The sequence below is a fragment of the Rhamphochromis longiceps genome, linkage group LG16 (assembly GCF_057381845.1).
Source record: "Rhamphochromis longiceps isolate RC_006_pf linkage group LG16, R_longiceps_female_GT1.1, whole genome shotgun sequence".
Lineage (NCBI taxonomy): Eukaryota > Metazoa > Chordata > Actinopteri > Cichliformes > Cichlidae > Rhamphochromis > Rhamphochromis longiceps.
Window position 1 is genome coordinate 36,181,955 of NC_140572.1, and position 27,830 is coordinate 36,209,784.

At 39.7% G+C, this 27,830-nt stretch overlaps 2 protein-coding genes across 7 annotated transcripts; both read right to left on the reverse strand.

The window, feature by feature from the left end:
- Positions 1-530: 530 nt before the first annotated feature.
- Positions 531-13,387, reverse strand: LOC146651586 (extended synaptotagmin-2-like). Of its 6 annotated transcripts, none has more exons than XM_085384018.1 (17): positions 11,722-13,387; positions 10,976-11,110; positions 10,768-10,844; positions 10,286-10,355; positions 10,112-10,201; positions 9,782-9,886; positions 9,398-9,574; positions 9,042-9,124; positions 8,103-8,151; positions 7,862-7,951; positions 5,345-5,416; positions 5,099-5,185; positions 4,661-4,810; positions 4,161-4,516; positions 3,911-4,009; positions 3,458-3,589; positions 531-3,333 (listed from the first exon to the last, which is right to left on the reverse strand). In XM_085384018.1, exons 7-17 carry the CDS (start codon positions 9,512-9,514, stop codon positions 3,204-3,206), a joined length of 1,365 nt encoding a protein of 454 aa, XP_085240144.1. In that variant the 5' UTR covers positions 9,515-9,574; positions 9,782-9,886; positions 10,112-10,201; positions 10,286-10,355; positions 10,768-10,844; positions 10,976-11,110; positions 11,722-13,387; the 3' UTR covers positions 531-3,203. The 6 variants fall into 6 exon arrangements, with proteins under 6 accessions (XP_085240144.1, XP_085240142.1, XP_085240141.1 ...); XM_085384016.1 differs by having other exon boundaries at positions 9,720-9,886; XM_085384015.1 differs by having other exon boundaries at positions 531-2,726; positions 3,228-3,333; positions 9,802-10,201.
- Positions 13,388-14,337: 950 nt separating this feature from the next.
- LOC146651587 (extended synaptotagmin-3-like) lies at positions 14,338-27,414 on the reverse strand. The gene is made up of 23 exons (XM_085384011.1): positions 26,668-27,414; positions 25,936-25,977; positions 25,489-25,623; positions 25,300-25,376; positions 25,132-25,201; positions 24,957-25,046; positions 24,820-24,875; positions 24,589-24,709; positions 24,211-24,387; positions 23,107-23,189; positions 22,679-22,727; positions 22,452-22,541; positions 22,255-22,317; positions 22,109-22,168; positions 19,714-19,785; positions 18,757-18,843; positions 18,361-18,510; positions 17,881-18,236; positions 17,648-17,746; positions 17,422-17,553; positions 17,173-17,278; positions 15,897-15,946; positions 14,338-15,552 (listed from the first exon to the last, which is right to left on the reverse strand). Exons 1-23 carry the CDS (start codon positions 27,013-27,015, stop codon positions 15,519-15,521), a joined length of 2,547 nt encoding a protein of 848 aa, XP_085240137.1. The 5' UTR covers positions 27,016-27,414; the 3' UTR covers positions 14,338-15,518.
- Positions 27,415-27,830: the final 416 nt, after the last annotated feature.

The following is a 27,830-nucleotide window of genomic DNA, read 5'->3' on the forward strand; positions in this document are numbered from 1 at the left end:
GCTAGACATCAAGATTGAGCTGGAAAGGATGTGCAGCAGGTTATGGTGTAAGGGCAGAGATGGTAATGTACTAATATGCGTGCGAGTGTGTTGATAAGATGAAAGGAACTTTAAGGAACAAAAGGAGAGAGAGGGGATGACAGTTAGTGAATCAGGAAATGCAGAGGATTGGTAAGGAGGAAGTGAGGGCAGCTGTGAAGAGGATGGAGAATGGAAAGACAGCTGGTCTGGATGCCGTTATGGGAATGACTGGGAGTGAGGGTTTTCACCCAGCCAGTTGTACAGCATCTCGTTAACATTTCATTACCTTTCTTCAGTAGTAAGGAACTGAGCTTTGTTTGATTAAATAATGTTTATTAATACACCTGTTTTCACAGACAAATAGGCACAAAGTTCTGTGCATTCAAATAAATGAAAATGAGGAAGAATTACAATAAAAATAAATCAGAAGATTAAAAAAACACTGTTAACAATAATACAAAAGCAAGTTCAAAGAGAAAATAAAAGTCGCAATAAATCAGTTAACATAAATAGCAATACCCCCCCCCCCCCCAGTCGCTAACAAGGAACAGTTATTAAATTCAGAGTCTGTGATCGAAGGCTCGAAGGAGTAAAAACAAGCTTAGATAAATAGTCTAGACCTTGTTCACTTAGTGATCTCTGTGCAAGAATGTGAATTTCACACATAAAACACGTAAAACACATCAGCAGTCTGACTGCACCGTTTTGTAAATCTTGGATGTGAAAAATAGATGATTTAACTAAGTCAGTAAAAAAGGAGTTTACGGTTTGCATGAATCAGCCGAGGAGACTATACACCTAAATGAAAGAAACAGAAATGTCAAATAGATTTTATATAAAAGTTAAAGCCTAAAGAAGAAACAAATACTATACCAAAATTATGAATGCTGGACGAGCAAAAGGAAGCAATCACTTGACTGGTTTTTCAGTGTAGTTCAGGAGGAGCTACAATCATGGCCTCAGTCTTGTTGAAATTCAAAACAAATCAATTGCTGGGATAGACATTGAACTAGGTGGATAGCCTCTCGAGCCGGTAAGGCTTAAAAGACAAAAACAGCTGAATGTCAGCATAAATAAATAAGAAATGGAAAGGTTGAACGATGGCAGCTAAAGGAAGGATGTAGCGATATAGTAGTAAGAGACCGGGGACTGAACCTTGTGGAACCTCACAGGTTAGAGAAGAAATGTTGTTTACCCTAAACAGAGAAAGTCCTGTCTGAAAAATCAGAGGAAAACAAGTCTAACACCAAGCCAGAGATACCAGCCGAAACCTCAAGCCTATTAAGTAACATACCATAGTCAATGGTATGAAGGGCTCTATTGAGATCAACTAAAATGAGTACAGAACAATTTCCTGAATCAAATACCATTAGAATCGTATTATAGACTCTCAATCTCAAGGAAGTGCTGCTTTGGAAAATCAAACTGGAACAGGTCAGAAATCTGTTTTTTGTATAAAAAGGATCTCAATTGACTCCCCACAACTGTTTCTAATAATCTCCTGATAGAGTAAATGGCAGTTTTGAAACAGATGGATAATTCCCAACAGAACTGGCATCAAGATTACATTTTTTAAAGTAACAAAACTGGCTCGGAATGCTTAAAACGGGGAATGCCACAACCTTACTTCAAACAGTTGTTAACGGTAGTTAGAAATGAAGAACCATACTTGTAAAAGTCCCAAACAGGAAAGAGGTAAAATCTCAAATAAGTATGAAGAGGGTTTTATCGAGTCCATTACTGTAACTAAGCCATTAACAATAACTGGAAAGAATGACGTAAAGGACTCAGCTCACTAAGAGCCATCTTCACATGCTGAGGAACATAAGGAGAACTTGGATCTTATGGTAACTCGGTCACCTTATTTACAAAATGATTGAGAAATACATTACAGTCATCCTGGGATTATTCTTGTCACAATTAGATTGAGATGGCTGAAATAAAAAGATCCAGTCCCTTTCACTGCTTCATTATAATAGTGGAGAGGATCTTTCAAATAAAGAAGAGGATCAAACGTTCATCTCTGAAATAACAGTCATCAATTGAATGTCAGATCCTAATACAAACACGTTGTTAATACTTAGTTAAAATGAACATTAAAAGAGTGACTTATGGTCACCAAAAGCAACTTCATTTACTGCCAACTTAACACCATAAGCTATGTCCAAGTTGCATTTTTGCGAGGATAGTGGGACCAGATACATGTTGAACAAAGAGCACATGACACTCATTAACTTAGTGGTACTGTCTGATCAACCATCAGCATTAATGGTCAAGTCCTCAACTTACTGCAGTTTGATGGAAACTGTGAAAATATTATTTAGCATTGAAAAACAAGCTGATTTTTGCTTGTATATCTCATCAGTTATAGTTCTGACAAATTGTCTTTTCTTGCATACAAAAAGTGACACAAACTTGTTTTAATCTTACGTTTAAGTGTGTCAGTTTCAAGTAAGACCTCCAGTGTTACTAGATTGGAAGATGAATTTTGTGCCTGGGATCAGAGTGTTCCTTATTTACACGATCAAAGATAGTTTTTCTGCTACTTTCGGAAAAAAAAATCCATAAAGGAGTATGAAACTCTTCAAGCATCATGTCGGCAGTTTCCCCTGCAGTGGCTGATGAGGTGATTTTTAAGTTGCAAAGCTTTTCTCAGATCCACTTGCTAGATGGATTTCTTCAGCCCAAGCAGAGTGAGCTCATACCTTTAGAGAAACAGGTGTGAAATATTCACATGACTATATCTAAAAACAAATAATCACCCACACACGGTTTTACATTAGAGTCCATGACTTGCAATCAACAAAGAAACAAAGAAACCAGCACCAGTTTGTATTTGGTGCTGAAAGTGGTTATTTTAGTGAAAACCCAGAAACAAGTATTGCCCCTTATAAGATGCTTCATACTGACACTCATATGTATGTATAGATAGATAGAAAACAAATAGATTAAACTGCTTTTTAAAGCTTGTATCAGAAAAAATGAGTTGTTTATATTAGATAGTAATTATATTTGTTTCAATTTTAATGACACCAATACTGATTATTTCTTAATATGTTTTTAAAAATTAAGATTATTTTTATCAGAAGCATATATCACTCTAATTACTATAAAAATGTTTATTTACAAATAGGAATATTCCTCAGTGTATAGTTTTATTATTTTTAAGGTATCAATGCCGTTTACCCTGACGTAGCATAACATACCAAGCCAATGCCCTTTTTCTCTCTGGAGACCAACATCTTGTTACTTTTCACAGACACATACAACTTCCTAGTTTGTGCTTCCCTGAGTGTCACATCGAACTGAAACCTGTGACAAAAGATGATTGTCAGAAAAGTAAAAGAAAGTAACACTGTGCACAAACTTTAAAACTCCCAGCTCTTCGTTTTTTAAAAAACAAACGGGATATGTAGAATTAGTTTATTACGCTCACTTTTCTTTGAAAATGGGATTGATCGCCCTCTTCTTGACACCGGTCCTCTTGCGATGCTTCAAGCTTTGGACAGGAAGGAGATACAGGCGGACGTAAGAGTCTGTGCCGTTCTCACTGCAGGGGAATAAATTCCTGCGTGACAGAGGATTTTAAAAGAAAACTGTATATTATATGTGCAATTTACAATCTCTAACTGTTGCCTTTTTCTCATCTGATGTGTTGAGTTCAGATAATTTAAAACAAAAATAATGAATATCTTAATATTCTTAAATTAAGCCTGTTTATGACTTATACCAGCTACTGCAAACATATTATATGACATATTTTCAATATCCTGGACCTAGGTGTATATATATATTATTTCAACATATGGTGCTTATTAGAAAAAGAGTTTAATGTCATCACACTAAAAATGCAAATCATAACTGGTGCTGCTTGATCGCTGTGACATACCTGCAATTGTTAACAAAGACCATGAGTTTGTTCCTCATGGCTGCATATTGTACAGACAACGCAATCTCTCCAAATGAACCCAGATGATTCCTAATGGCCCTTTAGAGGTAAAAATAAATATATGAATGTCACCTTTTCTTTCTTTCAGTTCTTTTGAGAATGCAGCATCTCGCTTAGTTCATTATATCTGTAAAAATATTAAAAGTCAGCATTAGAGGACAGAAATGGACACACAGAGAACAATTCTCACTCTGGATAGGAGGCTCCATCTGACAGGTCGAATCGCGATGAATTGATGACGTTCTCTAACAGCAGGCTGTGGGAGTCGAACCGACGCAAGTTTATTGATGAAGATGATTGCTTCCTGTTTTCAGGCGCCTGGGAGGAGCCACAGCCTTGAGCCAAATAGCCTTTGCTTGGTGATGCTCCCTCCAGGTTCGGAGTAGAGGCAGCAGGGATATTGTTGGAGGAAGCTGTGTGAGAGGAGGGTGGAGCATTGGAGGGATTGGAGACTGAGCTGTACCCTGATTTTCTGGCCTGTTGTTGTTTGCCTTGTGGAGGAGGACTGAAGATAGTCTGGGATGGAGGCTCTTCCAAATTAAGAATCTGTGTGAGATTTACATCAGAGCTGATGAGGAATTGTATTGGCAGTACTAGTGAATAACACAATGGGGGCGGGGGGGAACAAAAACAACAACTAAAATAAATAAAACAGGGAAACCTAAGAGATCTTTAGCCTTGCATGCCCACCCTGAGAGTGGCCCTCAGTTTGATCTGGCTGTTTGCTCCAGAGCGCTCCAGCATGAAGCGCTGGTCTAGAGTCAGGTTGGAGGTTCTGAGCAGGTGACTGAGGGGCAAGCTGAGAACACCGACTAGATTCTTCTTCTCAGGCTCTTTGACCTGAACCACATGAACAAAGAAAATATGAAAAAACAAAGATTAGATTAAACTTATGAAGAGATCAGATGGAATATGGTGTTGCAACATTGGCAACACACTGGAGAAATCAAGGTTTGAATGATTGGTTTACAGGCATACAAAACAAAAACTGTATGAAGAACATATCTGATTAAAAACTGGAAAAAATGTGAGAACATGCTATTACTTTTCTAATTAGGTTATTAAATTAAAGGTTTTAAACTATTTATTTTACATTATTTTACAAACAGTACGGAGTAAATGACAAACCTGAACAATGAGCTCCTGTGCACTGACATTATGCACAAAGAAGGTGAAACCCTTTTCCCAAACTGGATCTTTAGATGCATACGCAACCTGTGGAAAGAGAGCAAGACGGTCACTGTGATGTGTGGATGTAACTGCAATCTCTGAAGCAGATGAACTGACCAGTGTTTTAAATTTTTACAGAAGAAAAATAATCGAAAAAAGGACATATGCACTTAAAGGTGGAAATGGCGTATTAGCAATACCTACCTCGCTTTTCTTAACGTCGTCGTCAATGGACATTTCCACAAAGGAGTTGGGACAGGTGGTTCTCTTTGTGAGCTGAAATAAAAGCAAACCAGTGAGGCAGTGAGAACATCTGTTCTAGTTTACAACTACTGTTAGCTGAGTCTGTGTTTCTGTGAGCCACTGTCAACATTTAAACCAGAAATAAACCCTTGCACATACAGGGAGTGCAGAATTGTTAGGCAAATGAGTATTTTGTCCACATCATCCTCTTCATGCATGTTGCCTTACTCCAAGCTGTATAGGCTCGAAAGCCTACTACCAATTAAGCATATTAGGCGATGTGCATCTCTGTAATGAGAAGGGGTGTGGTCTAATGACATCAACACCCTATATCAGGTGTGCATAATTATTAGGCAACTTCCTTTCCTTTGGCAAAATGGGTCAAAAGAAGGACTTGACAGGCTCAGAAAAGTCAAAAATAGTGAGATATCTTGCAGAGGGATGCAGCAGTCTCAAAATTGCAAAGCTTCTGAAGCGTGATCATCGAACAATCAAGCGTTTCATTCAAAATAGTCAACAGGGTCGCAAGAAGCGTGTGGAAAAACCAAGGCGCAAAATAACTGCCCATGAACTGAGAAAAGTCAAGCGTGCAGCTGCCAAGATGCCACTTGCCACCAGTTTGGCCATATTTCAGAGCTGCAACATCACTGGAGTGCCCAAAAGCACAAGGTGTGCAATACTCAGAGACATGGCCAAGGTAAGAAAGGCTGAAAGACGACCACCACTGAACAAGACACACAAGCTGAAACGTCAAGACTGGGCCAAGAAATATCTCAAGACTGGTTTTTCTAAGGTTTTATGGACTGATGAAATGAGAGTGAGTCTTGATGGGCCAGATGGATGGGCCCGTGGCTGGATTGGTAAAGGGCAGAGAGCTCCAGTCCGACTCAGACGCCAGCAAGGTGGAGGTGGAGTACTGGTTTGGGCTGGTATCATCAAAGATGAGCTTGTGGGGCCTTTTTGGGTTGAGGATGGAGTCAAGCTCAACTCCCAGTCCTACTGCCAGTTTCTGGAAGACACCTTCTTCAAGCAGTGGTACAGGAAGAAGTCTGCATCCTTCAAGAAAAACATGATTTTCATGCAGAACAATGCTCCATCACACTTCACTGTGTTATTGCGTTGTCACACTATGGCCACCAGAGGGCAGTCAGAGGCAATGCTTCTGAAGGCAACAGAACTGAGAAATGCTTAGCTGGTCTCTGTGAAAACATGCTCCTTGCCTGCCAGTGCCTAAATAACAAGATGAATGGATTCACACATAATACCATGTAACTATAAAAAGATCTGTGAGTATAGCAACCTTGGTAATGTGTCAGTGTGTGTCTGATTTAAAAAAAGATTTAATAGTTCTAATTTCCTCAAAAGTTCCCGACTATGTTCACTTTCTGCATTCTTCTTTATGCTAGCAAACGTAACCTGAACATTGCTCAGGAGGAAGACCAGCTGTCAGTAACACAGCTACGTAAAATCAGAGGCATTTGCCAGACAAAAAGGCCAGCTTTCACAGACACAAGAGCACTTGGAGTGATAACACAAAGCTCCTGATCAAACTGAGACATCAACATTCAAAAGCATCATCAACTCTAGGACACAAAAATGAAAGAAAAGCTAAGTACCAATGAAAGATAAGGACTGCCCTTTGTTATGAGCCACAAACTCGAAAGCAAAGTTGAAATATTGTTCAAGAGAGTTACATTTTTGGACAATTTTATAGTAGAAAGAAAATAAATTTAACACCCCCCCCAATATCTAAATTTTTCATTAACGACAAATTTATGTGATTTATTTTTCTTTTTTAGTGCAGCAGAAATTAAATTACAAAATGCATTCTCAGAACTGACGCCAGTTTTATCTGATATCAGATGAAAAAATATCTCCATCATGACCAGTGGGCTGGTTTTAACAACAATATGTGCAATCACACAGAAAGTTAGATGTTTATGTGCTCGCTGCCGAGAAGTAAAATATATCACTCTCTGTTATTTTTAATGAGTAAAACAAAGCTTGAATTTTTTATATACCTATGTCAAATTTTAATTTCAAATAAACACACTTTTACTGTTTTTCAGTGGCGCAACACTCAGTTAAATATAAAGCGCTCTAATACTGTACTTTGGTGCCAAATATTCTTATAAAATTAGAAGATAATAAAGTGAAACTACTTTTCTCGAGACTCACGGCCATCTTTTTGTAGAGCAGTACAAAAATACAGCTGAGCACATTTGCATCACTGACTTACGTCAGTATTTTCTAATACTCCCTATTAGAAGATACTTGCTGGTAGATCTGCGGCACTGTGCAGGTACACTGCAAGCACAGCACAGGCAAAATTGTCCGTGGACTGGAAGGAAGAGTTGGGAGAGAGAATGAACGTGAGTTACATAGCAGCTGGACACTGAGCTACCTACAGCGGCAGTTAAAAGATGAATAATAAAATCCTGATGTTAGTGACATCAAAGAAACACTAAGCTGCTGTACCTCCTTCAGCAGGCTGGTGTCAGTCTGAAGGGAAAACCACTGGAGCTTAAGATGAACTTCACCATGCAGTGCCCTGTCCACAGGAAACCACTGCATGAGTAAAAGGATGTTCAAAAGGATTAAATACAAATCTAGAACTAGAGGAAATTATAACAGAAGCTTGAACACTACATAAATCCTGCAATGTCCTCTAGCACAGAAATACTGCTATTAGTTGTTTATTAGCGTTAAAAAAGCTCACCTGATCCATTTGTTTCTCCCTCTTCACTTCTCCAAAATCAAGGTTATATCTAAATTAGACAAGAAATGTAGAATAACATCAGAACTCAGACAGATCATTATTTTAATCAGTTTCGTGGCTCAGAAATGCATACCAAAGCAATAATCATATCACTACATTTAAAAAGAAAGTAAAACTACACACACTGACATGAGACACGGACTTTCAAATTAACACAGGAAACACGGCAGGCACAGACAAGACACTGAACTAAACCTACCCTAACATGAAGATTACAATAATAATAATAATAATCAGCACAACTAAGGAATCAGAACCTAAATCATAATACAGAATAATACAAAAACACCAGAAACAGAAAATGCTGGGTCAAACGACCCAGAAGCGTGAAAGCTTTGATTGGTCATGTATGGCCAGTAAAACCAGAAAAGTGCTATACAAATACAAGTAAATGACATATTATGGACAAAAATTAAATATGTTGAATATTGAGTGATAAAACTGTCTTTAAGTTGGATCTGTTGACATCAGTGACTACAGGAGGCACTACAACGAGAAATCTACTGATGACTGATTGGCAGATGCTGCCTAAAGATGGGGCAATCGTGGCTCAAAGAGTTGGCAGTTTGTCTTGTAACCGGAAGGTTGCCAGTTCGAGCCCCGGCCGTTGTGTCCTTGGGCAAGACACTTCACCTACCGCCTACTGGTGTTGGCCAGAGGGGCCGATGGCGCGATATGGCAGCCTGGCTTCTGTCAGTCTGCCCCAGGGCAGCTGTGGCTACAACTGTAGCTGCCTCCACCAGTGTGTGAATGTGAGAGTGAATGAATAGTGGTATTGTAAAGCGCTTTGAGGGCCCCGAAAAGCGCTATATAAATGCAATCCATCATTATTATTATCATTAAAGAATTTGGCCAAAATCCATTTAATATTCGATTTACCTTCCAAGACAATCATCTTTGTCTGCGCCCTCATTGCACAGCTCTAATTCTAGCTCCTGCCCCGGGGCCTCATGGACAATAAACTGCACACACAAAAACAACAACAACAATGTTTTAATTGTCTTTCAAGTATTTTGATTAAATTTCACTGAATGGGATTTCAGTGGGTTACATTAAGAAAAAGTGGATATAAGATACTGAGCAAAAATGCAAACAAACTCCACGTAATTGTGTTTTCAAGTTTGTCCATGAGAATTAAGTGACACATTTTTTTGTTAAGGGAAAAAAGAGTGTCAGAATCAAACAGTAATCGATTACTGAATCAAAGTGTGGATAAGTGCAGTGTGTTTGTGTACCTCATACACTTCATTCCATTTTGGGAACAAATTCTCTTTGACAGTCTTGCTTTTGAAATGCGTGCTGCCCACTCTCAGTGTGGCATATCGGTCTGATTTCGCTTTCATTAAATTCATCACGTGTGTGTTCTTAGCCACCAGATCTCTGGCCTCCAACAAGTGGACCCTCACCACCCCCTGAGATGAAAAAGCACAAGTATTCACATTAACAGTCAGGTAAACTGAAAGAGCAAAAAACTAGCAATAGTCAAAACAACATTCAAAATTTTTATACTTTTTTATTTTGATAGGATTCTGTTTTTTAATGTGAACTGCTGCTTACTGTAGCTGCAAGTTATAAGATGAAAATAACTCCAAAAATATTTAACATGAGGAAGTGGGAACCTCATCTGGTCCCCTTTGACCTTGTCTATGAGGGGAATGCACATGCGGTTGGGCAACACCATGATGGAAGCTATAGCATCCAAGATCGTCTCCTCAGACAGTGAACTGTGAGGTGAAAGATGTGATGAGAGAGGACAGCAACCAAACAAGTAAACACCGAGTAATAAAATCATTCATTTCAAATATTTAAAATATTATTTGAGACCTTAAAGAAGGGATGCTCAAAAGGTTTGGCGTACCAGTCCAGTTTATGTGCAGAGTTTTAAACATTACTAACTACAAGGCTCCACTCGTCATAATAAGGCTGTGAGAAAGTCTCTGGCCACTTACAGGGCGGCGAAGGAAGAAAAAAGTCACTCCTCCCACCAGCGGTGCTTGACCAATAAGAGGCTCTAAAATGACCCTCAGCATCCCCTGAAGCTGGAAGATTCAGAGCGAGTTTTACATGAACAGTAAGCATGTGATATAGACGATGGAGAGAACACAGAAAAATGAGATGCTCACTTTAAGTCCTTTCACACGAGTTGTGATTGCCAGGCTCACATCAGTGCTCATGTCCACATCACCATCATAACTGGAGAGTAAACTGAGCTGGTCAGACATAAATGATGACAAGAGAAAACATCACACTACCGTGTGGCTCAGGGGGTTGGGAATCGCATCTGTAACCGGAAGGTCACCGGTTCGATCCCTGGGCTCTCTGTCCTGGTCGTTGTGTCCCTGGGCAAGACACTTTACCCTACTTGCCTACTGGTGTTGGCCAGAGGGGCCGATGGCGCGATATGGCAGCCTCGCTTCTGTCAGTCTGCCCCAGGGCAGCTGTGGCTACAACTGTAGCTGCCTCCACCAGTGTGTGAATGTGAGAGTGAATGAATAGTGGTATTGTAAAGCGCTTTGTGTGCCTTGAAAAGCGCTATATAAATCCAATCCATTATTATTATTATTACTACTTTGTAAACTAAGGTGAAAAAATGTGTTTGACCAACCTTATATTCATGTCTAGAATCACTTCCCTATGTTCCACTTCATGTGTGTACGCTCTTATTCCAGTGATCTTGAGAGGCTGAAAAAAAAAAAATAAAAAAAAAATCACTCGGCCACAATACATCACCTATGATGCACTTCCAATGATGAATGTTACTGAATTTTTGAAGCAGAACAAATAAAAATGGTGCATAAATCAAAACCACACACTTTGTATCCAAAATGAATCTTGGTAAATGTGAACACTTTGAGTGCAGGATTGGAGGACCTGATGGATGGCTGGATCTTTTCTCTAAGTAGCTTCTCCATGTACATCCCAATGAATGGCCACGCCTGCTCCAACACCTGAACACATAAAAAAACACCACACCACTTTAGCACAACTTGATTCAGCACCTATGAGATCACATGGTACATAGAATTTTATTTGCTCTCTTATATGAGGTGAAAACAAAAAGGCTTAATGTATCAAATGGCTTATTTAACTTTTTAAAATGACAACTTATTTTAATATTTTTGTAGCCTAAGCCTGCTTTAAATTTCTCGAGAATCTGTGGCAAGATCTGAAAACTGCTGTTCACAAACGCTGTCCATCTAATCTGACTGAGCTGGAGCTGTTTTGCAAAGAAGAATGGGCAAGGATTTCAGTCTCTAGATGTGCAAAGCTGGTAGAGACAGACCCTAAAAGACTGGCAGCTGTAATTGCAGCAAAAGGTGGTTCTACAAAGTATTGACTCAGGGGGCTGAATAATTACGCACACCCCACTTTGCAGTTATTTATTTGTAAAAAATGTTTGGAATCATGTATGATTTTCGTTCCATTTCTCACGTGTACACCACTTTGTATTGGTCTTTCACGTGGAATTCCAATAAAATTGATTCATGTTTGTGGCTGAAATGTGACAAAATGTGGGGCCGAATACTTTTGCAAGCCACTGTATGCTAAGTGAGCCTACCGCAGACATGAGCGAGACAGATAAATATGAAGGGATGCCGGATCGGATGTCACCCAGATCAACAAGGTCCGCGTCAGGTGTTGAGGAACCAGGGCACCCTGATGAAAAGTGGGCCAGTTTTCAGCCACCTCCTGTACATTGATGACATCAAGCTGTATGCCAAGAGTGAATGAAACATCGATTCCACCAGGATATACAGCAATGAAATCGGAATGTCAGTCGGACTGGAGAAACGTAGTCGGATGATAACAACAACAACAACAAAGAGAGGGAAAGTAGTCAGAACTGAGGGGATCGAACTACCAGAAGGAAACATTGCATACACTGGGGACAGTTACAAGTACTTGGGGATCCCACAGGCAAATGGGAACCATGAAGAGGCCGTTAGGAAAGCTGCAACCACCAAGTACCTGCAGAGGGTCAGGCAATTCCTGAGGAGCCAGCTGAATGGTAAGAACACCTACGCCCTGCCCGTGATCAGGTATCCTGCTGGGATAATAAGCTGGCCAAAGGAGCAGATAGAAGCCACTGACATAAAGACAAGGAAGAAACATTGAAAAAGAAACACTGGCTGCCCTCTCCCCACACTGGAAGTTCTACACAATGCCCACTGTTTTAAAAAGGCCCAAAACATCATAAAAGACACCTCACATCCTGGCCACTCCCTGTTCGAACTGTTGCCCTCAGGCAGACGGTACAGGGCAATCAGAGCAAGGACTAATAGACTCAAACACAGCTGTTATCCAACTGCAATAACACATCTGAATACTACAAAAAAAATGTCCATCACGCCACTCTTGTGTTAATCTATGCACGGCCTGAAGCATGTGTGTGGGAATGTATGTGAATGTTTTACTGTTACATCTTATTAGTATTTTAAGTATTCTATCTATTTTATTTATTGAATTTTATTGTTTTATTTATATTTTGATATTGCTAGGGATGATGCAATGATCGGGGACCATTCTTCATTTCGTTGTTCTCGTGACAATGACAATAAAGTTTCTGATTCTGATTCTGATTGTGGGTCTGCATACAAGGACAATTATAAAATATAATAAATAAATAAGGGTGGAGGTGCTGTGGTCATTTAGGGTGGAGATGGTAATTCTACTGAGACCAAAGTACTGCACAAGACCGGAAAATATTGCACATACCAAAGATACTGCACATGAGCCCAAAAAATATTGCACAGAACATGGAAAGATTGAGATATTGCACATGGATGATCAATAGCAGTGTCAGAGTGGATGTGTTGGACAAGTCTTTACTCACTCTTAGTTTGCATTAAGAGTTCTGACGGCCATCGGGAAGAAGGTGTTCTTTAGTCTGTTGTTTTTGCACCTGATGGATCTGAACCTTTTTCCAGAGGGCGGGATGTTGAAGAGGTGGTGTTAGGATGGAGGTGGTCCTGTATACTTGCCCTGGCTCTGGAGAGACATCTTGAGCTGGCAATTAAGTCCAGGGAGGGGAGTGGACCGCTGATCAACTTCTCTGCATACAAACCTTAATGTCCTTTCAAATAATTTTTCAAGCACTTATATATCAAAGCTTGCATATCATGAATAATATGAAAGAGCTGTGTACAATACTGTTGGAGGGATTGTTTTTAAAGGCACTTCAGTTTCCCTCAGTTTTGGCCTGCTGAGTCATTGTTCAGGTAGTGTTCAACATAAATTGATATGTGAATTGACAGCGATGATGCTGTATCAGAAGACACAGACAGCTGTTGTATTTTGAACGTACCTGTGTTAACCCTGGTTTAACACTTACTTACATGTGTTAAACTATCTGTAAAGGTTCATAGTTATCATAAACTCTTTAGAGAAACTCAGCGCCGTTGCTAGGTAACCAATTAACTCGCCCTAAAGCCTGTGAACAAGAGGACCCACGCGCATGTACGCTTCAACTGCTTTTCCTCTTCGGTGTTATGTTATGTTTAACTAAACAGGATCACAAATCACCTAAACAGGAACGCCTGTTTAGATTAGCAAGCCGACTCTGTATATGTGGTGGTACTGCCCCCTAGCGACTCTTTCCCAGAGTACAGTCAGCCTTGAAAAGTAGTACTGCACTCTATCACTCATATAAGAGCATGTGGAAATTGCAAACAGTGCGAGGAATATAATAAGCAATAAAATAGCAATACAGTGGTCCCTCGCTATAACGCGGTTCACAATTTTGCACGTTTTTTTTTCTTTACTGGAAAAACTAACTACAAAACACTGTATGATACTTGGAACCGGGAAACATGGAGGGACACAATCAGACAAACCAACAACAGATAAAGGAAGACAGAGGGCAAAATACACAAGAGGGTAACGAGGGAAACAGGAACAGGGAACACAGCTGGGACTAATCACACACATGAGACAGGGAGAAAGTGAAACAGAATAGACGAACGCAGGACTGTCAAAGTAAAACAAGAAATTCACGAACATGGAAACTAGGGCGACCAGGCATAACACAAGGAATTCAGGGAGGCACAGTAACAAAATCTAAAGCCTAGAAATGACAAAATACAAAAGCTAACTTAGGGAGCTACAAATACAAAAGACTACGCCACGAGAGCCACAAAATAGAGAATATTCACCAGACCCAAGATCATGACACTTACAATCTTTATTTTTGGATATGCATATTATCTACCATCACACAAAATTTGAAAAGGATATCTTGGAAAGCTGTGGACGCTAAACAGACTAACAAACGTGACTGATTACATACTCCCTGCGTTCAGTGGGGAGAATAGGGACTCTATACCCCCAGCTGGTCATCTGGGAATCTGCCTGAAGAGATTTATTCTTTTCACAATCACACTTTCACACTGAAATGATGTCAAATCAACCATGTATTAGTTTGAAGATATTTATTTGCCATGAATATGAATTGAAAATGAATGTCCCTTTTAGTTTCAGCTCAAAAACAACAACTGGGAACAGCTTCCCTGCTCAATAATTAATGTAAAACAGAAAAACATCAAACTATTAGCCAAGACAAAGTCTTCATCCACTATAGATCTCTGGTAGTCTGAAGACAGTTCTACTAAAAATATTCTGCCACCTGTTGTAACAAATTTACCAACTACAATTGAGATTTTTTTTAAATAATACATAAATACAAAAAAAAATAATCTTTCTTTAAAGTGTTTATGTCAAACCTCTGATTAACTACTTAGCTCAGAACTGTAGTCCCTCATAAAGAGAGTGACGGCGTACTGAGATGTTATTTTGAATGGTCTGAGAAGATTAGCTTTAAAAGGAATGACATCCTATTGAGTCAGTAACTGAGGCCAAAGAACTTGGCTTGTGCCCTTCTTGGATGCAGTTTTACTTCCAATGAGCTGCAGAACAGCTCAGCTGCCTCGATGTAAAATCTGCTTAGTGGGACTTCGTGCATTTCAGTGTTTATCGAAGTCTGTAATCCTTCCTCACCATGCACTCACTCATCTACATTGCTGTAACAAACATTTGGCTTTTACCTGATTTGCCCCAATATATATACACACATAAAAACTGTCAATAAATCTATTTACAATATAACACTAAAGATGAACTTTGGTTCAGATGAAATAACCAAAATATAGGCGTTGCTTTGCTTGCACAAACCTTTTTTTCATTGTTATTAAGGGTCTTTTTGTTACAAAAAAAAAAAAAAAAAAAAGCACACACACACAAATAAATCTTGGTTTGCTGTGTTTCGGATGAGTAAGGAGTATGAACGTCTGTCATTTTCTCTGCAGCGGTTGCAGCAGCAGCTTTTCAAGCTGAAGTTTCTCTCAGTTGTACATGTTACACTCACTTCTTCAGCCCGGGTAGAGTGAGCTCATACCTTCAGAGAAAAGCAATATCACACGTTTATGTGATTATAAGTATAAAATAAAAATTAGCAAAGGTTATCTTCTATTGTTTTAATTCCCTTCTGCCATCAGGCAGATAGGCTCTATGCCCTCCACAATTACACTCATCTGGGAATTTGTACAAAAACTGTTTATGCTACATTGCTATAAAACTTCCATAACGGCAGCAATAGTCCAGGAAGTTATATAAAAAAAAGAAACAGGAAAAAAGTGCCCCACAGCAAAGGGGCAATCAGAGCGACACATCAGGAATTACTAACATTTTGTTTGTAGCTAGTGTCACATAAACCATGCAAAAAGAAAAGTGTCCCCTTACCACGCTGTGATGCCTTTGACTAGATCCATTTCTGATAGATCTATTATTATCTGTGGACAGAAGCAAAAGTGTCATTAATTATCTGGAACAGGCTGCAAAAGAGTGACAGCCAAAGACAGTTTGACATGAAAGGGATCAATAAAAAAGAAAACTGTTATGAGCCCGTTTGGAAAATGAAAGGTTGCATATTTGTTCGACAAATCACCGTGCACCGAGCAGTTTCACTAACAACCTTTTACCCCACAGCTGTAAAAGGCTTTCTGGGGTCTTGTCGTCAGGCAGACACCAGTGGCGATGTAGGAATTTCAAGTTGATACTACATCTCCTCAAAATCTTGTATGAATTTTGAATCTTAGTGACCTCAACCTCAATGTGCATTTCAAAAGTCAAGTTTTTTGAGAATCTTGTTAATGTGATAACTCAAGAAGGAAGTTACCTAGGAATTTCAAATTTATACCATAGGTTCATCTACTAGGTGGCCAAGAGTGGCACTGGACGGCTGCAAGTAGTTTTAAAGCTTAGGTCAGGAACAGAAATATAGAAAGGGAAGTAAGTTTCACACAAAGAAATAAAGTCTGAATTTTTTTTATGGTAGTTTCATTTTAAAGACATAATATTTATCAAAAATCCAGAAAAAAAATCATAAAAGTTATAAACTGATTTGCATGTCATTGACTGAAATAAGTATTTGCCTAAAACCAAGCCATTATTCTGGCTGCTACAAATTTACTGTGATTACAGTTAATCAATCAAGATACTACTGATGTCAATTCATTATATTTATAAAGCACACCTGTCTACAGGATCAGTTTCCTCCATGTTTACAAGGAAGGAAATGCTGAGTATGACGGAGCTGGAGACATAATACTTTGAGACTTTTTTCCCTTGTTTTTGCCAAGGGTACAGGACGATCTCAGCACATTAAGGGGTCGATGAACAGGGCCATAAAAGAACCTCCTTCCTTCAGACAGAACACTGAAGGTGGGTCGTGGATAGGTCTTCCAAAATGACAGTGACCTAAAACATACCACCAACATGTAAATCATTTATCACTTTGATGTAATGCTTTCTTTTCTGGACTTTCGGTTCATATTCTGTGTTTCTGCATCAATATTAGAGTGTGTTCATTTCTTTCTAAGTTAGCAAAATTGCAAATTCAGCAGGGGCTCTAATGCTTTCCTCCCCATTGTACATAGTTACATATTTTATTATTTATATTTTCAGGGAATCACTACCACATGAGTAGCTCATCTGATCTATAAGTATAATTACCCACCGAGCCAATGTCCTTTCTCTCTCTGGAAACCAACATCTTGTTATTTTTCACAGATACATCCAACTTCCTAGTTTGTGCTTGCTCGAGTAAGACGTCAAACTCAACCCTGTGATGAAAGCAGGTTGGGACAAAAAGGAAACCATGTCAATGGCTGAGCTTTAAAGATACACAATCTGCAAACTATAAATTATCAATTCTTCCTATTTGAAAAAATTAGTACAAGATGGTTAATGAATCAGGTAAGCGTACTTTTCATTGAAGACAGGATTAGTTGTCCTCTTCTTGACATGCGTCTTCTTACGATGCTTCCAGGTTTGGTCGGGGAGGAGATACAGGCGGACGTAAGAGTCTGTGCCATTCTCGCTGCAGGGGAATAGGTTCCTGTGTGGTACAGACCACGGTATTTAAGTTTTGAATATTTAATTACATTTTTTACTGCCTTAAATACTATTGAAGACAGATTTTTGGGACATACCTGCAACTGTTAACAACGACAACAAGCTTATGTCTCAGGGTTGCGTAGCGTATAACCAGCTCAATCTCTCCAAACGAACCCTGATGATTCCTAATGGCCCTAAAGAGAAACAAATATGCAAAGGTCACTTTTATTTCTACTCTTTCAAAAATGCAGCAACTGCCTCAGTTCACCATATTTCTAAAAAGGTTAGATGTCGACATTAACAGAACATGCAGAGAACAAAGTCTCACTCGGGATAGGTGGCTCCATCTGACAGGTCGAATCGTGATGAAGCAATAGAGTTCTCCGATAGCAGGCTGTGAGAGTCGAACCGACGCAAGTTTGCTGATGACGATGATTCCTTCCTGTTTTCAGGCGCCTGGAAGGAGCCACGGCGTTGAGCTAAATAACCTTCATTTGGTGAAGTTGGCACTTGTTTCGGAGTAGAGACAACAGGAATTTCTTTGGAGGAAACTGCGTTAGAAGAGGATGGAGCGTTGGAGGGATTGGAGACTGAGGTATTCCCTGCTTGTTTGGTCTGTTGCTGTTTGACTTCTGAAGGAGGATTGACGATAGGCTTGGGTGGAGGCTCTTCCAATTTAAGAATCTGTGTGAGTTGAAGACATGAGCAGTGCTACTGTGGCTAAAACCATCACTTATGAGAGAGGTGGAAAACACAATGGGGAAACCAACAGAGATAATTTGCTTTGGGTGTATGTTTGCATGCCCACCCTCAGAGTGGCCTTCAGTTTGATCTGGCTGGTTGCTCCAGAGCGCTCCAGCAGGAAGCGCTGGTCTAGAGTCAGGTTGGAGGTGTTGAGGAGGCGACTGAGGGGCAAGTTGAGAACACCGAGTGGATTCTTCTTCTCAGGCTCTTTGACCTGAACCACACATGAACAAAGAAAATATGAAAAATACAAATTACATTAACCTCATGAGGAGATCAGACAGATTGAAAGAATCTAGTTTCAGAATATGATTTAGAATTATAAGGTAGTTGTGGAAAAATAATGATTGAAGAATATGGTAAAAACAATTAGAAACCTTTACTTCTGTTAAAAAATGTTTAAAAAAAAAAAGTAAAAAAATAGCTTTGTTGCTTTTTTTGCCAGAGAGAGAAAACAAACCTGAATAGAGAGCTGCTGCGCTTTGACGTTACGCACAAAGAAGGTGAAGCCCTCCTCCCACACCGGGTCTTTGGAAGCATACACAACCTGGGAAACAGTGAATCGAGTAGTAAAAAAAAAAAAGTTTTAAGACAGTTACTGTGCTACTTGTTTGCAATGGAAATATTTTTACAACACAGACTTTATATATATTACTGATCAAAGGTCAAAGTGCTTCTAGAACAAAAATAGTCAAACATTTTTAATTTTAGGCCACTTTAGAGAAAATAATGCTTAGAGTTGCTGGTGGGCTTTAGTTTTTTTCCCCATGCTAAGTCAGTCCTAAAACTAAAAGTTCTGATTTAACTAGAAATGACTAAAGTGTGTTTTAACACCTGAACTTTGGCAAAAAAAAAACAAGCCCAAATGCTGTAGTACTTCATTCAGGTTTAATTATGTTGGGCTTAAAGTGAATTTATTAAATGCCCTCTTACACAACTAATATTTTCTTTTAAAATATGCTGTTGACAGTACTGTGACTCGTAGGATCTGGAGCAGTGAAATACAGATAATCTCTGTTCTCTGTTCTTCTTCTCACGGAAATAACAAATAAGTTTGGTTGTTGAGACATCCACAGACAGACACGTTTCTGTCACAAGTGGGATTTTTGTGTATGTGAGAATTTACTTGAAATATACCTGCTATGCTTTCTAACATGTTTCATAATAAAGCTCCTCAATGTAGACCATTCTCTGGTTTAAAAAAATAATCTGCTACATTATGAACAAAGGGGAAATATTATCACACAAAGTGTTCTCAAACATAACTACTGTATATAAACAAAATTGTAAAGTGGATAAACGGTAGCAAATCAGCAAGTCTAACCATCTGGATTCATCACATATGAACAAGAATATAAAGAACAGAAACATTTAAAGGAGAAAATGACGTATCAGCATGTTTAAGTGAGAGCAATACCTTGCTTTTCTTAACATCCTTGTCAATGGAAAATTCAACAAAGGAGTTGGGGCAGGCGACTCTCTTTGTGAGCTGAAAATAAAGCAAATCAGTGAGACAGTGAGAGTATCAGTTTTCTAATTACTGACTTCTATGTCAACATTAATACCAGAATGACCAACTTGCAGTTGTAAACCTCTAATAAAAGTACATCTTTTCGTGTGAAATTTTGTCATAATTACGGTATGAATTTGAAAAGAAAAGCGTCTGGACTTCTTTAGGTGGCTTGAAGACATTTCACCTCCCATCCAAGAAGCTTCTTCAGTTCTAGGGTAAAATAGTGGAGAGTCCCAGATTTAAACCCAGTGGGACTCTCCACCATTTGACCCTAGAACTGAAGAAGCTTCTCGGATGAGAGGTGAAACGTCTTCAAGCAACCTAAAGAAGTCCAGACACTTTTCTTTTCAAGCTCCTTAGACTACGATGACCTGGATGACTGAGAACCTTCACAGACATACGGTAGGAATTCTTCAGCTGTGGCCAAACCTGTGCTTGTGAGCTTAAGTCAGTGTTTACCTTTGATTTCATCCTTTTTACACATGCCATCCATTTGCAAAACCACAGTGAACAAAAAATGTCTATAAAGGAGCACATATATATATATATATATATATATATATATATATATATATATATATATATTAAGAATAACGAAGTAATTGTGTAAACTGTGAAAAAAGAAAACAAAAAAATCCTGCCCCAAGTGGAGTTTAAGTATCTCAGGGTCTTGTTCCCGGGTGATGGGAGTAGGGAGCGGGAGATCGACAGGCAGATTGGTGTTGCGGCTGCAGTGATGCGGATGCTGTTGTGGTGAAGAGAGAGCTGTCTGTAAAAGCAAAGCTCACAATTTACCGGTCGATCTATGAGGTTGTGGGTAGTGACAGAAAGAACGAGATCGCGGATACAAGCAGCAGAAATGAGCTTCCTATGAAGGGTGGCTGGCCTCTCCCTCAGAGATAGGGTGAGACCTTCAGCCATCTGGGAGGAGCTCAGAGTAGAGTAGCTGCTCCTCCACCTCGAAAGGAGCCACTTGAGGTGGTTTGGGCATCTAACAAGGATGCCTCCCAGAGAGGGAGGTCTGGGCTTCTCTACTTAGACTGCTGTCCCCGCGACTCGGCCCCGGATAAGTGGAAGAAGATGGATGGATGATGAAAAACAAAACAAAAAAATCCACATAAGATCTAGATAATAATAGCTACAAGGTGAACATCACCTTCTGGGATTCCTCTACTGTATTTAACATGAGCAGCTTCTACTGAGACAGAAGCCACAGGAAATCTCACTAAACACAGCGTTTATCTCATGGATCACTGCATACCTGACAGGCAGGCTGCAGTATGTGACACCTGGTGGCAGTCTGCCTTCTGTCATTGAAATTCTATGTGGGTTCTACAAACGTTGGGTGTTTGTCAACAAGCAGACTGGAATCTTATGAATTCAACCCAGTATTAAATGCAAACACACCACAGAAACTGGGACGTGTGGGAAACAGAAGTGTAAGCTGAGATTCATTAGAGGCACGGGGACACACACACGCGCACACACACACAAAACAATGGCCAACCCTCCTTTTTTGCATTTCAGGATAATGAAACCTTAACTTAAGACACTCAGTGTTCTCTCACACTTTACTTTTCACACACTTTTGACTGCTTTTTCATCCTATGACCAGCAGAGGACAGTCAGAGGCAATGAAATTATGCCACCTTGCACAAAGTGGAAGCTTAAACGCTCCGAGTAAAAACGTTTTCTTAAATAATTCCCACACTTTCCTATAATTGCCCAAAATATCAGATGGATGGGATTCATATTTATTCATAAAGTCTAAGAAAAATGTGAATATTGTTACCTTAGAAACATCATTCTACAACTAGTTTAAAATTGTAGTAGTTTTGAGTTTTTCTCAGCACAGTCCTGACGAGTTGTGCGAGTGTGAGAAACTTAACCTGGAAAAGCCTCACGTGATATGAAAACTAGCTGACAATAACACACCCATACAAAATGACAGGCATGCACCAGACAAACTGGAAGAACCAGCTTTCAGACACAACCACACCTAGAACTACAAGAGAAAGCTAATCTGACCGAGACATCAAGATACGAAAGCGCTATCAACTGCACAGTGTTAAAATGAAACAGAAGCCGAGTTTTATTGGACAGTCAAAGAAAACAACCATCTGCGTATGTGAACGACAGACTTTGAGGCAAACATCTTCTCGATTTATCATTAAGAAGGAAAAAAAATATGTAATGTGTTTTGGGTTTTTTTGAACAAGCAAAATGAAATGTTGAAAATGCAGAAATGACGCCAATTTTATTAACTGGCATCAGTTATGCAACGACGCTCTCGTCTTACCCGTTCTTCTTTGGGGTTCTTCCCATGTTTATGACGGTCTGCAGCCTCACGGCCATCTTTCTATACAGACGTGGAAGAATATGGCTGAGCACACTTGAATCAATGCCTTACAACAACAGCAATATTTCCCATTAGAAGATACTTACTGGTAGATCAGTGGCATTGTCCAGATACACTGCAAGCATAGCACAGGCAAGGTTGTCGGTGGACTGGAAGAAAGTGTTGGAGAGGGGAAAATAATGGGATTTATGGAGCAGCTGAGCGCAGTGCACATCCCGCCGCAGCTTTTAGTTCAAAGTAAAATGTATGAACGCGAGACTGAAGAAACACTGGGCTGCTGTACCTCCTTCATCAGGCTGGTGTCAGTCTGAAGGGAAAACCACTGGAGCTTAAGATGAACTTCACCGTGCTGTATATCCTCCAGAGCAAACCACTGGGAGAATAAGAGGATGTTTCAAAAGCTTTAATGTAAATACAAAACTATAGAAAATAGTAACACATACAAGAGCATTTGATAAGACATGTTGTGTTATAGAGATTACTGAGCTTATTCAGGATAAAAGAGCGCACCTGATCCATTTGTTTTCCCTTCTTCACTTCTCCCAAATCGAGGTTATATCTAAATAGATGTAAAATAAAAACATAATGTCAACAATGCGTCAGAACTGCGTGTTTATATCACTTTCATAGCTACAAATCCACTGATGTCAATGACTCTGGGAAGGACTAATACAAGATGATTGATGCTATCCACAGATTCTGTCCAATACGATTTTCTGACCATAAAAAAAGACCTCAACAGTTTCAAACTGTTGCCTGGTTCTTAAAATGCACTGAGGCAGACGTGGCTCTGCACCAGTACAATCTGAGGCAATGTCCCCCTTTGCCCGGCTGGCGGGATGACAACAACAACCTATCAGCCTTTTACTGATATCAGCAGAGGGCTAAGAACCAAAGAAATCATAGGTAACACAAAATGGCAGAAGTATGCTAAATACCTTCCAAGAAAATCATCTTTGTCTGTGTCCTCATCATAGAGCTCTAATTCCAGCTCTTGGCCCGGCGCTTCATGGACAACAAACTGCATAAAAAAAACAAAGATATCTCAAAATGTCTTTCAAGTTTAATGAGTCTGACTTCTTAGAATATTATGGGTAAGGTTTTTAGTAGATTACTTATAGAAAATGGGATATTAGATACTAATAAATTGTAGTCTTCAAATAATGAGTTATTTGTTTTTTACAAGCAAAAACAAGCATCTCTGTCTTCAATAGCATGATGCAGACGAGATTACAGTGTAAGAAAAATGTCTGTGTTAGGATGATCGCATCAAATCTGCGCAGGCCATCTGCTCAACCATCTCCGAGTTACGTACAAATTTTACAAATTTTAACATATACAATGATTCTTGAAAGATTTTAGCTTTGCATATCAGATACTTTTCAATATATATTTTTGGGAAAATGGTCTGTTGAGCCACTGTCAGGCCTTTTTGTGTACAATCTGAGGCAATGTTTGAACATGAATATCTCAAAGACTGTTAAAGATAAAAGCCTAAAATGTTATCTTGTCTGTCCTGCGTAGGTGTGGCAGAGGAGACAGGTGCGTGCTGTGACTGACGACTGTCGCTCTCTCTATATATCTGGGGATGGTGGAGATGGTGGGGATGGTGGGGATGTGAGTGTGCAGTGGAGGAGCTGAGGAAGGAGCGGCCTCCTGATGCAAGCGTGCCTCCATATATAATAAAACATCAGCACAGCAAAGACCTTTGTGTGCGTCGGGTCCTTACCACAAACTGAAGAGAAAATACTTTTGATAAATATCTGCAGTTAAAATATGTTTTAAAATCAATTTTGAAAAAAATACTGTTGAAAATGATTTGATGTGTGAAGCAAAACTTTCACAGCTTTCATTATATAAGTTCAAAATGTTTTAGGCAGATCAGAGACGGTTGTGCAGAAATCGTTCTAAAAACTAGCTGATTCGACCTGAAATCAATTTTGTCTGAGAATTAAAAGAGGGACAAAAACAGCAGAATCAAATAGTAATCCCATTACTGAAATCAAAGTGCGTGTCACTGAAGTGTGTTTGTGTTAGCCTACCTCATACACTTCATTCCATTTTGGGTGCAAATTCTCTTTGATGGTCTTGCTTTTGAAGTGTATGTTGCCCACTCTGAGTGTGGCATAGGGGTCTGATTTGCCTTTCACTAAACCCATCATGTATGTATCCTTAGCCACCAGATCTCTTGCCTCCAGCAAGTGGACCCTCACCACCCCCTAGGAAGAAAAAGCACATGATTCATATTAATGATAGAATCTTTGTATAATTAACAAGTAAAAATAGGTTAAAAGAGCAAAAAGTATACATATACAATGTATGTTGTCTTAAAATTCACTGTGCTTACTCAAAAAAATCCAAGTAGCTGCTGGTTATAAGGTGAAGCTAAATGTGTGAATTGGAAATGTGATGGTACTTACACGAGGAAGTGGAAACCTCATTTGGTCCATTTTGACCTGGTCTATGAGGGGAATACACATGCGGTTGGGCAACACCATGAGAGAAGCGATGATGTCTACGATAGTCTCCTCTGACAGTGAACTGTAAGGCAAAAGATGGAGTGAGACAAATAAATATCAAAAAGTCTGGATGACCCTAAAGAGACAACAAGAGAATGATTCAATTTAAAAGCACCGCTGGGATTTTCTTACCCAAAAGCAGGGCTGTCCAGAACATTTGTCATGCCAGTCCAGTTTATTTCCAGTGTCTGAAAAAAAATCAATTGGAGATCAATTGGAGATTTAAGCAATGTTAATCACATAACGGATTAAAATCTATGGCCACTTACAGGGCGGCGAATGAAGAAAAAAGTGACTCCTCCCACCAGAGGTGCTTGACCAATAAGAGGCTCTAAAACAACTCTCATCATCCCATGGAGCTGGAAGATTTAAAGAAAGTTTTAGAAGAACAGTAAGAACATGACGCAGATAGAAAGAGAGAAGACAGAAAAATGAGATGCTCACTTTAAGTCCTTTCACACCAGCTGTGATTGCTGACTTCACCTGAGCATCGATGTCCACATCACCAGAATAACTGCAGAGTGAACTGAGCTGGTCAGACATAAATGATAGCAAGAGAAAACAACATGCAGACTACTTGGAATTTACATTTTAAAAATGTATTTGACCGACCTTAAGTTCATGTCCAGAATCACTTCCCTATGTTCCACTTCATGTGTGTAGGCTCTTATTCCAGTGATCTTGAGAGGCTGAAAATAAAGAAGCATTTAAAGAAACTCACTCAGTCACAAAACTCATTGCATATTAAAGTGGACTTGAAGCAGTACAAAAAGGAATGGTGCATAAATCACAGCAACTCACTACGTGTCCAAAATGGATCTTGGTAAAAGTAAATGCTTTGAGTGCAGTACTGCAGGTCCTGACAGACTTCTGGATGTTTTCTCTTAATAACTTCTCCATGTAGATCCCAAAGAAGGGCCACGCCTGCTCCAACACCTGAACACATAACAAAAAACACCATGTGGAAACACCTTGATCAAACAGTAAATGGAATCGTACTTACAGTGTACTTTTAAATTAGGTGAACTCGAAAAGGCATATAGTATTAAACTTTTGTTTATCATTTCAAAGTCACAGCCAATTAATACGATTTCTTTTAACAGTAATTAAATGAAAGATCATCACTCATTCAGTCTGCTTTCAGCTAATTTATCAATGAACCCCCCCAGAGTGTTGATGGGACACATACTTGGTGTCATACCTCATAAAGCTCAGATGAGGTGGAGTAAGTGAACTTCAGTACTATACCTTGTTAAGCCACTGAGCCTTCTCCACATCAGTGAAATTCACCTTTAGGAAAAAATAGATTAAAGTTAGAAGTGGTTTTGTAAACATAATCTCCGTTGAAACTGTCTGCACAACATGCTGACATGAAGAGTGCAGAAGATGAATTACTTATTAATTATACAATACAATTATAGAATTAGTCATGCAAATATAATTCATTTAAAATGAACTCATCCAACTGCTTTAAAAGGAGAATTCGGGTGTGCTGTATTTAAAATATGTCTTGCATGAACTGAGACTTTGATTTAATTGTCATCAGGGGCTCTGTCATCAGCAAGTTTCATGGTCATGGACACACGAACAGATAAGCCTGTCAGACACGAACTACAGCCATCAGTAAAATCTGACCTGGTTTCACAGCCACTGTGCGTGCTGAACTCCTGTAACATTAGAAGAAACCTATTTCATTGTCTGTCCTAACCCTTGTTGCGTGCCATGAGTCACTCTTTTGGGTGAGTGTGGTGCAATAAAAAATGGACCAGCCTGAGTGTGTCTTGTTATGCAAAACAGTGCAAGAGAGAACGATACTATTTCCTACAGTTTTAAACAAATAAATGACATGGTAGCTTTTTCTACCATGACTGGAGAGCTGCTGACCTGAAAGGCTTTGCTGCCAGGCTGCTGAAGTGCTCTAAAGCAAAACAGACGCAGAGCGACAGTTTCTTACTGTACACATATTAACACATAACCTACCCAAGATGCCATTTGTAGGGAACCTTTCAGCTCGGTGTTGATCGTGTGCTTTTCATTGTCCACAAAGTCAATAGCCGATCCGATCCGGGCGTCCTTCCACTGGCGATTTTTCTTCCACCAAGTAAGCACAAACATGCACAGCAGCACCCAGCTAATGCTGAGGCCCAGGTAACCCGTCAAGTATACGGGGTAGAAGATGAACACGGCTCTCCCGCAGTAAATCAGAAACTCCATTAACATGCGATTGACAGCCGAGGAGCTCAGTTTCTCAGTGCTCATCGACGGGCTCTCCCCGAGCCCCGCTCCCTGCACCGGGCCGGTGGTACTCCCCGGTCCGGGAGATGCCATTGGGTCGTTGTACGGCTGACGACTCGGGTCGGGAAGTCCAGAAAACCTGTGTAGGCGCAGCGCCCGAACAAGATGCTGTTTTGCGTATTTCGTTTTACAGAGCAGCTAAACCAGTCCGCCGCACTCTCCCTGCAACCATGACAGTCCTACAAACTTCCGCGTTCGAAACTTCCCATGGCAGGTAGACACACCTGCGCCCATGGGTGGGGAATACAGTCAGCTTAATTAAAAAAAATAAAAATAAAACTCCACCCAAACAATAACTGTGGAGCCATATATTCTATTTTTGACTTTACTTGATGGCCACAGCCATTTTCATCCTTTTAGCAAAACCCACTTCCATCTGTTCTGCCAAATTTGACCTCTGTTCCTTTCACCTACATCTCCACTGAAGGCTGTTCCAATCACCACTTTCTCCCCCTGAAGACACACTGACAACATTTAGCATCAACCCTTTGATTTCCAGCCTGAAACCCATGATTCTGTCTGACAATTAAAAAAATAAAAATAAAACTCCACCTTAACAATAAACAAGAAAAAAAAAAAACATAAGCGTGGCTTTTGCGCAAGCGCACACACATAAAGAAAAATCATTTTCAAATGGCGTGCACTCTTTCAGTCTTTGGCGAACAGCGCAGCAGAAATCCAGATATAATAGTGCGGTGACTCACTGTGTGCTGCAGATAGCGCCAGAGTGCAGGCGACACCAGAGACTCTGATTTAAATAAAGCTATGTGATGGCAACTGTGATTTCCCTCAGTGGTTATCAAACCGCGGGACACTAACAGCGGACAGGGGGAGAAAAATGACCATTC

Coding starts and splice junctions, on each gene's coding strand:
- LOC146651587 (XM_085384011.1), bottom strand. CDS start 27,015: ATGGCATCTCCCGGACCGGGGAGTACCACCGGCCCGGTGCAGGGAGCG. Junction 25,047..25,131: donor CTGGTGTGAAAGGACTTAAA/GTGAGCATCTCA, acceptor TAAATCTTCCAG/CTCCATGGGATGATGAGAGT. Junction 24,876..24,956: donor TTTTCTTCATTCGCCGCCCT/GTAAGTGGCCAT, acceptor ATTTTTTTTCAG/ACACTGGAAATAAACTGGAC.
- LOC146651586 (XM_085384014.1), bottom strand. CDS start 9,954: ATGATTTTATTACTCGGTGTTTACTTGTTTGGTTGCTGTCCTCTCTCA. Junction 5,186..5,344: donor ACGACGTTAAGAAAAGCGAG/GTAGGTATTGCT, acceptor CTCTTTCCACAG/GTTGCGTATGCATCTAAAGA. Junction 4,517..4,660: donor AACTGAGGGCCACTCTCAGG/GTGGGCATGCAA, acceptor AATCTCACACAG/ATTCTTAATTTGGAAGAGCC.